The sequence below is a fragment of the Crocodylus siamensis genome, chromosome 13, assembly GCF_052110815.1.
Source record: "Crocodylus siamensis isolate JL-2025a chromosome 13, ASM5211081v1, whole genome shotgun sequence".
NCBI lineage: Eukaryota > Metazoa > Chordata > Crocodylia > Crocodylidae > Crocodylus > Crocodylus siamensis.
This window is the reverse complement of record NC_143407.1, coordinates 12,858,731-12,872,913: the sequence shown is the minus strand read 5'-3', so window position 1 is coordinate 12,872,913 and position 14,183 is coordinate 12,858,731. Positions and strand designations below refer to the sequence as shown.

The window sequence follows — 14,183 nt, the reverse complement described above, 5'->3', positions numbered from 1 at the left end:
AGAAGGCACCAATCAAAGTGGGGCTGTTTTGCAGGGAGCTGCTCCCTCCCAGGCGCCAGCACCTTGCCAATTTTGTGAATGAATCCCAGCTGTGCGCAGAAGCCTTCCCCCCCCCCCCCCCCCCCCCCCCCCCCCCCCCCCCCCCCCCCCCCCCCCCCCCCCCCGCCGCCCGGCACTGCCTCCCAGCCCAGCCCGGCTTGCGCTTGGGCGTGAATGGTGTCTGTCAGGCAGCCGGGGCGAGGCCGAGCAGGAAAGGAATGCAAGTGGGATGGGAAAGGCAGCTGGAGGAGAGAGACTGGGCATGTAGCGACATATCCTGGGCAGAGCTGCAATGGGGATCACACACCCTGCAGGGGGTGGGCAGGAGACAGAGGGGGAGATCTGAGCGATAAGGGATTAGAGGGGGCATGTGGCATCTATTTGCTTCCACCCTTTAAAAGCCAAGGAACCATCTTGGAGCAAGAGCGGGTGAACTCTTTGGCCAGGCGGACCAGCCTCCTCTGGAGAAGGGATCCTGCACGCTGGGGCTGCGATTAGAGGTGCTGGCGATCCGCCCAGGCAATGCCCTCTGGGGCAGTGAAGGGCACCGTGATTCCCCGGGGGGCTGCCAGCCATGACACCGGAAAAGGTGCTGAAGGAGGGGCTGGTGGAGAAGCGCAGTGGGGGGCTGCTGCAGCTCTGGAAGAGGAAGCGCTGCCTCCTGACCGAGGAGGGGCTGCAGCTCTCTGAGCCCAAGGGCTCGCGCTGCAAGGAGCTGAGCTTCGCCTGCATGAAGGCGGTGGAGTGCGTGGAGTGGAAGGAGCGGCACGTCTACTTCACGGTGGTGATGGCGGACGGGGGCGAGATCGACTTCCGCTGCCCCCAGGAGGACCCGGGCTGGAACGCGGAGATCGCCATGGGCCTGGTCCGCTTCAAGAACCAGCAGGCCATCCAGATGGTCCGGGCCAGGCACAACTGCAGAGCAGGTAACGTGGGCTTGCCAGGGTCCTATGCTGAGGCGAGGGGCACAGGGTGAGAACCCGTGAGCCAGGTGGATGGAGAGGGCAGAAGAGGGTGGGGGCACGATCCTTGCCATGGGCACCCATGGATCAGTCAGTATTCACTCCCCCACCCATGGCTGCTGGGTGAATCTAGCAAAGGAAGGTGCTCAGAGCACTTCACTTCGTTGCCTTGACTTGCATCCCCCCAGGAATTACGCTTTCCTGGATAATGATTCGATGCAACCCACAAGGGCCCAGTCCAAGCCGCGTCCCCTTCTAGGGCAGTCGTGCTGCAGGACAATCACCTGCTACGGCTGCCACCTGCTGCTCCTCCAGTTCAAGCAGGAGACGCCGGGCAGGGTTCTGCACTCCGGCTGGGGCAGGGCAGCGTTTCTGATGCTTTTACCTGTCCCCTGGCATGGCTGCTGTCAAGCCCAATTTCTGCCAAGTCTCCTATTTCCCCTCCTTTTCCTCTAATGGCCCCTGATTTCCTGGGAGCCTCGGACCACAGCCTGCTCCTTCTTTAAGGGCCTGCGCCATGTGTTTAAATAAGGCCAGTTGGGGTTTGACCTCTCCAAGGATTTCTTGCCTCAGTGCTGTGGCAGCCTGTCCTGGGAGGGTGGTCCCTCCATGGTGCTATTGCTTCTGGAGGGGAGATGGGGGTGGGCACAAAATATTGGTGTCTGTCCTGATCTCACCGGGCTTCTGCAGTGTTTGCTCATGGGCAGACAGCCTTCCCTGTGCTCATCCACCCCCTACTCACTGTACCAGGCAACTCATGTTCACATGTGACTGCAGCCCACAGCACGACTTCATGTCCCTGGGTGACCCATCTCTGCTGGTCGATGGGCCTGTGGCAGGCCCTTTCAATGCCACGGTGCACTGAGCTCCCCACTCCCAGCTCGGACCAGCTGCCTGTCCCTTGGGTACGTGAGCAAGTGCCTGGAAACCCCAGAGGTCTTGTCTGGAGCAGGCCCAAGGTGTGGGGGTTGGAGAGCAGAGGGATAGGAGGCAGCAGGCTCCAGCGCTTGCACCGGACAGCTAACCGATCCCCGTGACACTGCTTGTGCTCCCCTGATCTTTGAGGCCAGGGCTGTGGAGCTGGTCTCTCAGCCTGGAAAGTAGGAAAAGGGCTGCACACATCTGTGGGCCCACATGATATCAAAGCATCCCCGGTATGAGAGTGCATTTCCCAGCATACCGTGGGCCTTGGGATGTGGCAGGCGGTGACCACAATGCTGCTACTGTCACAGCGCTCTGTGATGCAGGAGCTAGGAAGTGTCCATGGGATCTTCAGTGCTTCCTTTGCCTGGGGGGATACTAGGTCCCCTGGTTCTGGCTCTGCTACTGTCCCCCTGCACGTGGGGCCACCTTTGTTCCTCTGCTGTTCTGGGGACTGGCCCTGACCAGGAATAACGCAAACGTCCTTTTTCCTTTTCTTTTTGAAATTCCGTTTCTCGGGCTACATCAGCCAAATTAGGTCTGAATCCTATCAACTGGGCAGATCTCAATTGTTCAAGTCCATGTAGTGCTACCACCGACAAGTATCCTCTCTCCCAGACTTTTCAGCCTGGGGCTTCGGATACTCCCAAGTCCATGGCAGACATCCTACGTGCAAGCCCCAAGCCCAGAGGCCTTAGAGTTCAGATACCCCCTAGTCTCACTTGCCCCGTCCAAAAGGCTGACGGAGCAAGCTAAAGGGAGAACCCGAGAGCAATCCCCCGTTGTCATGAATTGCGTAGCTGAGAGCCTCACGTTAGAGGCGTTGTAGACTCTCGCAGGGGGCAGCCTGCCCACAGTGCAAGGGACAGGTCTTCACCCTCTAACTACACCGAGTCATTCCAGGCTGAGAAGAAGGAGATCTCTGTAAAAACACCTGGACCGAAACCATCATCATGGTATCTCCCCTGCCAGGGATAACTCAAACCTGTAGATTCTGCCCTGGCCTTTGAAATATTGCTGTGTGACTCGCTCTCAGCTCCCTCGTCCTCTGAACGCCCTCCCAGCCCAGGTAGATCTGCACACAGGTCGCCAGGGCCTTGCCCGTCTATTCTAGGTCTGTGCTGGGCCCCTTGCTAGCTGCCAGCCCCTCTTCCCGTGCTGGGTGGTCTCCTTCACTAACTTGTGCTTTATCTTTGGCAGCATTCCAGTACGACACAGGCCCAGACTGCCATGCCACGGACGTGGAGGGACCAAACAGCAGTACAGGGATGGCTGTCAGTTCCCCAGCCAACAAGGAGAATGGGATCTCTGGCTGCAAGTGACAGCAGGGTCTGGCTCATACTGTTGCGCATAGAGAGGGACAGTGGCATTTTAGGGCTGAAGGCCCAAGGAGCCCAGAGCACACGTGCCACAGCACTGACCCTTGGGACCAACCTCCTCCCATGCTGTACTGCTCCATTTTCCAAGGGCCTGGGTTAGTGGCTGATGCACAGACTGGACCCCTTGGCCATGCCCCCAGGATCCAGTGAAATACATAGCTGCCTACAGGCCTACAGGTTGACTGACCACTTGAGGGCTTGCTGCAGACACAGGAAAGGGGTCTGCTGGGGGATCAGAGCCAAACATGATCACAAAATCCCAGTCAGGATTGTTCCATCTGGCATAAGGCTAGTATGGATTCATTGTGGCTGGGGGCTGGGTTGGGAACCTGTCCCCCAGCCCAGCGCTGCTGTCGTTGCACTTGGCTCCCGGGCCCTGGTGTCAGACTTTCACTCGTGTCAGGATGTGTCAGCTTCATTGATAACAGTTCAGGACAGTGGCCATACAGGTGCCTTTCCTCTGCAAAAGACAGCGTCCCGCTCCCTGCACTCAGTCCTGCGGCCCGTTTCTCACTGTGCAGCCCGTCCTGCTGCACAGTGCTTTGCTTTGGCATTTTGCGCAGGCCTGTGCTGAACAAAACAGAGAAGTAAAGTTTCTGCAGAGAGGACAGGCAAGCTTGGTGCGGGGAGATGCTGTGACATCCTCCCATGCACCCAGCTCTGCTTGTGCCCCTCAGACTCAACCTACAGCCCCTTTATGTCCTGCACCCAGGTTCCCCATATGTCCTGCTCTGCTGATGCCCTCCAGCTATGTCAGGAAGGTCCATCCAAGCCTACTGCGTTAGTGTGGTCAAAGCCCACCAGCTTTTCAGTCAATGGCATGCGGGAGTGATGTGACTGGCAGTATGGCCAGCTGTCTTCGCCTCCCCAGCCCAAGTGACCAGGTGCCCATGAACAGCTGGACTGGCCTGGGGAGGCTTTTGGCATGAGACTCTTGGAGAATGTCCAACTGAAAGAGACTTCTGGGACATGGGACCAAAAGGCCGTCTAAGGAGAGCTTTTGGAGTGACATTTGCCTCTAAGAAGGAAAGGACCTGACTGAGGGCTCAGCAACCACTCGGTAACTCCCCCTGCAAAGGTTTCAGGAAGCAGGGCAACTGGTCAGTGCGTTCCTATTCCTTGGACACCTCTGCCTCTGGTGGGGCCGCCTGGAAGCACCCACAGATTCTGCAGGAACTAGGACCGTAGTCAGCTTCTTAGCCGCACACCTCCCATGCATGCAGGAGCAGTTCTGAACTTGGCATGGACAGATGCATTCATACGGACCAGGCCACGGAAGAAGGTTATGAGACAGCAGGGACTGAAGCCTGCACCTGGCCCTGGCTGCACGTCCGTCAGGCGACGCTGGATGTTCTGCACTCTCTCGCCTGACAGCCGGGAAGTTGTGGCAGCCTCCCCTCCTCCAGCTTCCCTGCTCTTTGTCTGTAAGCCGTGGGCTTGTGGGGGGGAAGGCTGCAGAGACTGTTGCTTTTCTTTTTTTTAACGCAATAAAGTAATCAATGAGAGTGGAAATCAAGCACTTGAAATGCTGAGGTCTGTTTTGGGCAGGATGCTATAGGGAGCCTCTCTGAGCAGCTTTCTGGAAAAGGGTGCCCCAACTCAACCTCTTTCTAGTTCTGGGATAGTCCTGACCCAGGGCTAATGTTTGCGTGCAGCTTCTTAGCTCTGAACAACCCCCTAGATCTAAATGTTGCCTGACCTGTTGGGGGAGGTGAGACCTGACTGGGGCTCAGTTCCAGACTCAGGTGCTATCATGGACCGAAGCAAAGCATTGGACTGGTCCTGCCAGCTTGGGACTCGGAGCCACTCATGCTGGGACCCAGACTTTGGGTGTGACCATGTCTGAGCATGAGATTGCTGGCTTGCTTCAAACACCCGTGAAAGTTAGTTTTACTTGGTTTCCCTGAACTCCCTGGTCAGCATCACTTGAGCATCCTTGGGTTCATCTAAACCAGAATCTCAGGGCCACGAGCTCCATGCAAACCCTGAACAAAGCCAAAGCTCATGCTGAGCCCTGAGAAGTGCAACAGGCCTTCTCAAGGGGGGTGTAATGCAAAGGCCATGCTTCTTGCCTGTTCTAATCATGTCCCCAGCAGCCTGTCTGCACGCTGCGTGCAGCCTGGTGGGAGAATGGGCTAGAAGGAAAAAGAGGTGCCCTCTCAACCCCTGGCTTAGGACATCAGATTATTTCCCAGACAGGATGAGTCTGTGCTTGTGATTCACACAGGATTTCTCTGTCCTGCCTTCATGCCCATAAGGACATGTTGGGGCAGAAGCACGAAATGTGGATCCTGTCTGGGGCTAAATGATGTGAAGCTCAGGGGTCTTCCGATCTGAGGTTTTGGCATGGGTTTTTTCCTTTGCATTGTGATGTGCTAAAATCTCAGGCCTCGCAGGACTGCTTTCCAAACTCCACTGTACTGTTGAACCTGGCAGGCAGAGAGGGCTCACCATGTGCAGGAGCAGAACTTCCCTAAGTGCCAGGGAGTGCCTGGAGTCGGGGAAGCAGGGCTATGCAATCTGGATGTCTGTGGTAGTATCCCACACACACTAGGAGCAAAGCAATGGATGCTAACTTCAGGTCAGCCCCTGGGGGTGCATGTGCATGTGTGCAAACTTCCTAACTCTTCTAGTCACCACTTAAGATCTTGATGCAGCCAAGGGCCACATGACGCAAAACTCCCAGACGTGCCTGCACAGCCGATGATCAGCTCACAGTGCCTCGGCTCAGAGAATAAGCTGTTGTTTCTTCAGATGTCTTTAAATTAGTCAGAAGCCAGGTGTGGCTCATGTAACAGGGGGCTTGTAGCCCCTGCTACTTTAAGAGGGAGTGAAAGCAGCATTACCTAGCTGCAAGGTCGTTGGCAGCTGAGTTGGTGCCATCTGCAAACAGTCAGGCAGCAGCAGGGAGCTAATGAGAAACCCCTGGGCACAGGACTGCACGGGGTGGAGTCCAGAGCTCCACAAGCCTGGCTCCTGAGCTGGAGAGGGTATTCGGGCTCAGAAAGGTGCTCCTGGAAAGCTGCTGTGAAGCTGGTCTTGTAAGCATTGGAGAAGGAGCCTATGGGACTGAGGGGTAACTTGTGAGTAACCCAAAAGGCATGGGAGCTTCTGGGCTTGTGCCAGCCAGCAGCCAAGAAACCCTAAGCTACTGGGGAAGAGCCTCAGGGAGAGACCAACCCCACCCTATGGGGAAGAGCCTCAGGGAAGGGCAAATCCCAGGACCCAAGGGAAGCACTGATTGGCAGCTGTGTAGTATAGGGTGGCTACTAAGAGGTGAAAAGGGGCCACTAGGGGTGCTCTGAGTTGGAGAGCATTGCATTTATCTAGAACAGGGTTGCTGATGACAGGTGTGAGCCCAGGGTAACCCTAAAAGCAGGGGAGCTGAGGAAGGGCTGATAAGAAGAGGCCTATATGGAGGGGGAAGTATGCCCTGGAGAAACCACGTTAAAGGGGGAGGCATACCCTGGATGACTGTGCTGAGAGTAAATAATCCCAAAGGAATGGGTTGAGAGTTGAACAGTCCCAGAGGACTGGGTTTAGGGCAGCTATGTCTAGAGGACTGTGCTAAAGAGGAAAAGCATCTAGGAGGCTACTCCAGCTTTTAAAGGTAGCCTCCCAATTGTTATCATGATATTCAACATTGAAGCCAGCAGGCAGGGGAAAAAAGAGGTGCAACAGAGGCCAGAGAGCAGTGCAGGTGGACATGACTGCCACAAACCTCCCTCCCCCTTTTAAAATCCTGCATCCACTCATGCTAATAGAGCTGCTGTAACAGATGCCACATCCCCACTCTCAAGAGTCTATCATGTGTCTCAGTACTGGGTGTTGTTTGCAAAAACTCCAGGTCCTGGAGTCATGGGATGGAGTGAGAGAAGCCTGATTTGAAAAGAAAGTGATCATCCAGTCATTGGGCTGCAGAGCAGTGTTCAAGATTATGAACCAAGTGGGACCCTGAAGACTCTGAAACCGGAAGGCAAAATAGCATTGCTCCATGGTGAGTTATTCTGTAGAACAGCTCATGATTTTTAGGCTAATCCCTGGTGGTTTGGGGCCCAACTCCTAAATTGCAGTACTGAGAAGTCCCACCCCATACAAGTGTGAATTCTTGCTCTCCCCAAGCCTGTGCAATGATGCAAACAGATGGATATCTAAGGGTTTATTTGCATGTTCGTCTGTGATATGGGGCAATACCTCAGGGTCATAGTAAGAAGAGCAGCATGACCTCCCACCCAAATGCACTTCCTTAGGCACCATGTAGAGCCCATGCCCTAGCTCCCCAGTGCCATGTGCCCCAGTGAGCCAGTCCAGCGGGCCACGTGCACTGCAAGCCCTGAGACTGGTGCATGCTGCATGCAGTGTTGGGCTGGACTGGTTGTGCAGATGGCATAGGACAAGGGATGTGGGGCGTGGGCTGCATGTGGTGCCCTAGACTGTGGTGCCTCCCCGCCTCTTCCCCCTTTCCGCCCCCCGCCCCCATGCTGCCTGCAGTGCATGTGATTCGGCCTGCGGGACTAGTGCTGGTGCATGTAGTCACTCCAGGGACCCATGGAATAGATCATGTAGCTCCACAGGCCACATCTGGCCCATGGGTGGCACATTTAACACCCTGGTCTATGAAACACCCAACCAGGAAGGGATTCTTCCAACAGAGAGGCCCCAAACTAGTGCAAATATGACGTAGTCTCCTGCTTCCCAATAGCTGCCTCCTGGGCAGGAAGTCACTCGAGGAACCTGAAGGGCCATCAGACTGACAGGATGTGGCATCCCAAGTCATGGGTCTGCACTTCTTCTGGGCAGTTTGCTACCATATTTCCCACCAGTGGGAAAGGCTCACGTAACACCCCCAGCCCTGGAGGCTGGTAACCCCTCATCTTCCCAGCTGCTTCTTCACAGAGCAAGAGCAAGATGCTCCAGGGACTGAAAAAGGGTCCAAGGCAGAGACAGGCAGTGGGGGCAAGGGGGGGGGAAAGTAATAACAGGGAAAAAGTAAGAAAGAAAAGCAAATGAACTCTGTAACAAAATCCCAACATAGAGATGAGACACATGATAGACTGTCTATGCAGCCCCTGCTCTTCCAGCCCTGGTCTCCCACCCCCACCCCAGGTCTGCTGATTCCCCTCGGTTGTGATCCACAGTCCCTGTGGTTTCCTAGCCCTCAGTGTCCTCCCCACAGCTTGCTGAGGCCTGTCATACTCAATACACACCCTTGCTATTTCTGAGCAGAGATGCAATTCTGCCAGGGACCAAGAACAAAGCTGGTTAACAGTGAGGTGAGTGCAGGAGAGGAGCGGTTAATCTCCCAGCATGTTCTGGGCACAGTTGGAGTGGGTGGGAAGCTATGATCATTTTACTTTTGGCCTCTGCAGGCTGAATTTTTCATGAAATTGCCAGAGGGAAGGTCAGTGAGAGCCTGCATGAGCACAAAGCCGGTAAACAGCAGAGCTGGTCACAGTCAGATCACGGCCACATCCCTGGGCAGGGCCTGGAGCTCTGCCTCTGCCAGACTTGCCCTTACATGCGACTCCTCTTATCACTGGCTGCATGAATGGCACGACAAATCCCCATGGCACTGTGAGTCACCTGCCCTCTGTGCACATACACATAGGGGCACCGTACATATGCATGCACATGCACGCAGGAATGCCACACACACACTTGCACAGATATAAATACACGCACACGGGAACACATCCTGCATGTGCGTCACTGGAGGTGTTCACAAAAAGGCTGGACAATCACTTGGTGGTTGGGGATGATGTAGACATAGCTGTCTATGCCTGTGTTCTTCCATGGGTACTTCCCATGCTTCTGGGCTTTGCTGCTCGCCTTTCTGCTAACGTGTTTGGGTGTTTCTAAGCCTCCCTCAGAGGCACTGAGTGTTGGCTACAGCCAAGGCTGAGGATTGGGACTGGGGTGTGCCAGTGCTCCTGCTGGGTTCAAAGCTGGAGGTTCCTGGCCAGAGGGTCTTGCCCTTCCGCTCAAGGTCAGACTGAGCTCCATGTCTGGGGTCAGGAAGAAATTTTACCCTATGGTCAGATCAGTATGGACTTAGGGGGATGTTGCCTTTCTCTGTAGCGGGGGGCATGACCCTATAGCCAGAATCTCTTGAGCATCCACTGACAACATTTCACAAAAGCAGGACATTGGCTGCCGTGGTTCCCCTGCTTCACCCGTCACAGGCTAGGGCGTTAGGTCTGTATGGCGTCAGGGCTGATAGTAGAGTTCAGATCATGCATTGAATAGGATGGTTTGGATAGGGGTGATCCTGCCTCATGCAGGGGGTTGGACTAGATGATCTCTGGAGGTCTCTTCCAGCCCGACTTCTCTATGAATCTGTGCACACACAGAGACACCATATGTACAGAGACATGTGCACACGTGCTCACACATGCAGACTTCCCTCAGATCCTTTCCTTTTGCCCTCCTTGCCATCCTTGGCCCTTTATTTGGAGCCTTCTGACATGTTTGGTTGCTGCAGAGTGGTAGGAACAGCTGTGCATTGGCGGAGAGGAGTTGGCAGGTCAGGTCAGAACTACACACAAGCTCCAGTGCTGTGCTAAGAGCTAGCAATGACCCCCAGGAGGCCATGTGCCAACTGGCATCTTGAAAGGGCCATGTTATCCCTTGGCACCAATGCATAGAGAGGAAATCTGGCGGGGCATGGATGGGGAGCAGCTGGTCCATGACAGCTCCGCAGATGCCCCCATTTTTTGGCAGCCCGGGAGGGACACTGTGGGGCTCGGAGCATCAGGAGCAGTCTGGCACTTCGGTCAACTCGTGATTTTATTGCGAGCCGGATTGCTGATGGTCTTCAAGCCCCAATGCCTGCCATCAGGGGACTTGGCAAGAGTCAGCCTCACCTGGAAAAATGAGTTTCAGCCCCTGATGAAGAAAAGCTGGTAAACGGGATCAGAGTGGGACCCTGCAGGCTTGGATATCAGGATGCACAGGAATGCTCATTATTTCTTTAAAAAAAAAAACTCTGCAGGATTTTCAACCCAACCCGTGAATGTGCACAGTGAGGGTGCTCACAGGCAGCTGGGAACAAAAAGAGCTCACTGGAGTCCATCTTAATCCCACTGAGGTACTGGTGGATTCACCAGGCTTGCGGGGAGAAAGCTTTAGAGGAGGCAGAGAGCTCTAGAAAGAGTTAATCCAGGGCTCACAGTAGGGGCCTGGACTGGTGCAGTTTGTGTCAGGTGAGTGAGGATTATGATGCAGAGATTCAAAGGGTCTTTGGGATATGTCTGAGCCACCAGGAACAGAGAGGTTCAGAAGGAAAGCCACCACTCATAGCGCTGGAGGAGTTCCTTGACAAAAAACCAGGGGGATGGACACGGTGTTACCTGCAGACGTGGGCATGTGTGTGAGAGAGGTCCCAGCCGCAGGGCTTCCTGTGCAACCTGAAAAGACCTAGAAACTCTGGGCCTGTTTCCTCTCTCACTGATGCTGTGGGAAATCGGGAGAAATTGCCCTAGGGGCAGTTCTCCTCTCACTCCTGCTGGTGCAGCTCAGGACAATCCCACTGAATCCACTGGTGAAAGACTGATGTGCATGACAGCACGGTCAGGCCCTTCACTGTGTCCATGCTTGACTCCTGCGGATGCAATCCTGGCCAGCAGCAGCTGCCCCCCATCCTACCTCCCCTGGAGAGGCAGCAGCTGGCAGGAGGCTCCTCCACTGATGCCATCCCAGGGCCCCAGATTCCCCTCCACGCTGCAGAAACAGTCCCGATGGGTCCCCATTCTGCAGGGAGGATAGACTGGGACCTGAGGGGAGCCTGCTTGGGTCTGACCCTCAGCTGCTGTACATCATTGTTGCTGCCTTAGCTTCAACAGCCCATTTGCTTCAGCTGATGGTCTGGCCCCATGTCTGGCTTGGAGCCCCAGCGCACAGAGGGAGGAGGATCTCACTGGGTGCTTCTTGGATTTTGTCTAAAGAAAACAAGGCTAAACTTTTGCTCTCTCCCTCCTTCCCCTCTCCCCTGTGGGAGCTTTTCTGTGAGTCAGCTGCTAGCTCATAAATCTCCCACCCACACAGACAGCTGTGCCCCATCCCTTGCCAGACATTGCTAAGGGTTTAACCCTTCCCTGGGCACAGAGGAAGGACTCTGGGGGATCCCATCTTGCCTTCAGCAATCTCCGTCCCATCCCCACATCAGCACTGTGCTCAGAGGGGATGCACTGGGCTCTCAGGCTACCAAACTGGACAGCGTGGGAAATCCATGCTCAGGTGCTTCCTCCCCCCTCCCATGGCTGGAGTTAACAGAGCTGGAGCTGGCTTGCTGCTGCTGGTTGGGTACGTGGCACGCAGTTCAGCCCCAGAGCTAATGATTTCAAGTCATGTCTCAGGCGGCGCCTGCTACTGCTTTCAGCCATTGCGTGGGCTTTCGGAGCTGGTCCAGAGGGAAGGATTTTTCCTTTTGGTATGCGTGGGGTGGAGTCCCTCTCCTGAACCACTTAAAAGCCCTTGTGGTGCATGTCTGCTGCCTGCCTATTAACTGAGGTGTGGCTCACTATCCTGGGGCTGGTTGCAGCATGGCAGCAGTGTATAGCGATGCAGAGAGGATAAGTAGCTTGTCTGCCCACAGGGACCTGCCTGGCTGGGGCTCTGGTGAGGACCTGTGGAGTCTATGACTTGCCAGTTGCTGATCCCAAGTTTTGTCATTGTCCCCACTGGAGGGAGGGAAGTTACCCATTACAGTCCTGACAGATGAATGTCCACATCTTTAACCTCCCCTCCCCTCCCCGGCGCTGGGACCTTCAGCAGAAAGACAAGACTGTGGCCTTTAACCTCCCCTCCCCTCACCAGCTGGGAGAGAGTTGGGAGAACTGAGGTGGCCCCAGTTGCCCCTAATTTGTAGCTAATCAGCCTTGCTGGTGGCAGCAGCACTGACATAATTTTCAGAGGTTCGCGTGCAGTGGCTGAGTGGCATTCAAAGACAGGTTGGTGGGCCCTGTAGCTCTCTTCCTTTGTGCCCCAGCAGCTATCTGGGCAGCAGACAGGCCAAACACACCTCTTTCCCACTCACATGGCAACTCTCTGGTAAGGAACAGCATTAATTCATTAAGAGGCTTTGCAAAAAGAGCAGAAAGCAGGCACCAGAGTGGAAAGCAATGCAGGCCTTCAGAGGGGCTGAACACTGACAGCTTTTGCCCCAGTGAATAACACAGAGCAGTGTCTGCATACCGGCTCCTCGGGCCGCTGAGAGTCTTCCCTCCCATTTGCTGCCATGGCGGGGTGGGCAAAATATGGCCCATGGGCTGGATCTGGTCTGCAACGGGTCTTTATCTAGCCCATGGTGGGTCCTTGGTCCCCTGGCCCAGGCACAGTCCAGCCGTGGTGCATCCTGCCACCCCCTGGGCACGCAGCAGGGCTGGGGCGGCTCCGCAGCTGGACTGTCTTTCTAGGTAGCCCAGGTAGTGGTGGCTTCTTCCAGCTGCCGCCACCACTGGCCCCAGCCCCATGGTATTGGCAGGGACCCGTGCTGCACAGCCCTGCCCCTGTGCCTGCTCTGGGCTCGCGGTGTCCAGGCTCGGCAGTGGTGGTTCAGGACAGAAGTTGTTGCTTGGTGCGCGGGGGGAGCGGCCACTCTCCTGCCCACTGCCAGCAATGCCCTGCTGCAGCTGCCTGGAGCCCATGTGGGGCTGCCCTGCATCTGTTCTGCACTGGCTCTGCTGCCCTGCGGGGCAGCCCAGTGACGGCAACAGAGATGCAGGGCAGCCCTGCACAGGCTTTGGGGGACTGCAGCAGGGAACTGCCGGCAGGAAAGAGCCTAGAAAAGCAGTCCAGGCGCGGAGCCACCCTGGTCCTGCTGCATGCCCAGGGGCAGCAGGATGCGCCACAGCTGGGTGGCATGGAGGGGCTGGGTCGGTGCTGTGTGCAGGTTCCAACTTATCCACTTTGTGGGGCTTGAGTCTGGAGTGGGCGTGGGATGTGCTGGGGCTGCACACTGCTGGCAGTGGTGGGGAGGTGCCCCAGGGCATGCGCACTCCAGGCTGTTGCAGGGGAGGTGCTGAGTGGCTCAGGGGGGCATGCACGGGAGCTCCCATGTACCCCCCCACCATACCCACAAATCCTCCCCCACAAACCCCACAACCACACCCTCCCCCACACATAATCACCCACCCTGCAAACACTGCACCCACCCACCCTTCCCCACATGGAGCCCGCCACACACAGACCTGCCCACCTTTGGGGGGAGCCCCCTCACTGCTACATGAACATACTCTCCCCCACGTGCACCCACACTCCCCCAGCCACCCTCCCCCTTCACACACTCCACAAACCCCATCCCCACCCACATGCACACTCACACATACCCCACATCCTCCCCCACACCCCAAATACACACACATGAACAGTGCCCCACAAGCCCCATACCCACCCCTTCATATTCCCTACTCCTCCACACCCCCCTACAATATACAAAAGACTTTATTTTGAGCTATTATGCAATCACCTCCATATATGCTACACAAATGCACACAAATCAGGACAAAAAATATATTTTTAAAATAAAATTAAAATATGTTATTGTCAGTGTTTGATTTTTAGTATATCATTTGGGGGGGGGGGGTTCCGGTTCCAAGGTGGCAAACCCCCTTCCCAAAAGAACTATTTCTGGGGCAAGGGGAGGGACTTCTAGTGGCAAAGGTCAGGGGTTAGGGGGTGGGACTTCTGGTCCTAAAATGATGACCAAGGGGGTGGGGCACCTTTTAATGGGCGGGGCTATCCTTGTGGCCCTGGACAGCTTGCTAAAACTCATTAAGCGGCCCTCCAGCCAAAATAATTGCCCGCCCCTGTGCCATGGGTATGGGGGGAGGGCTGTATTCCCTGTAGCAGGGCTGCGTGGTTGGCCCCCCCCACAGGCCAGTGT

At 55.7% G+C, this 14,183-nt stretch overlaps 1 protein-coding gene across 1 annotated transcript; it reads left to right on the top strand.

The window, feature by feature from the left end:
- The first annotated feature begins 257 nt into the window (after window positions 1-257).
- PHLDA3 (pleckstrin homology like domain family A member 3) lies at window positions 258-4,811 on the top strand. Its single transcript, XM_090026283.1, has 2 exons — window positions 258-965; window positions 3,123-4,811. Exons 1-2 carry the CDS (start codon window positions 614-616, stop codon window positions 3,242-3,244), a joined length of 474 nt encoding a protein of 157 aa, XP_089882409.1. The 5' UTR covers window positions 258-613; the 3' UTR covers window positions 3,245-4,811.
- Window positions 4,812-14,183: the final 9,372 nt, after the last annotated feature.

What these genes read in the sequence shown, in the direction of transcription:
- PHLDA3 (XM_090026283.1), top strand. Translation starts at nt 614, where the DNA reads ATGACACCGGAAAAGGTGCTGAAGGAGGGGCTGGTGGAGAAGCGCAGT. An exon ending in CAGGCACAACTGCAGAGCAG is followed by an intron (nt 966 to 3,122) that starts GTAACGTGGGCT and finishes TATCTTTGGCAG; the next exon opens with CATTCCAGTACGACACAGGC.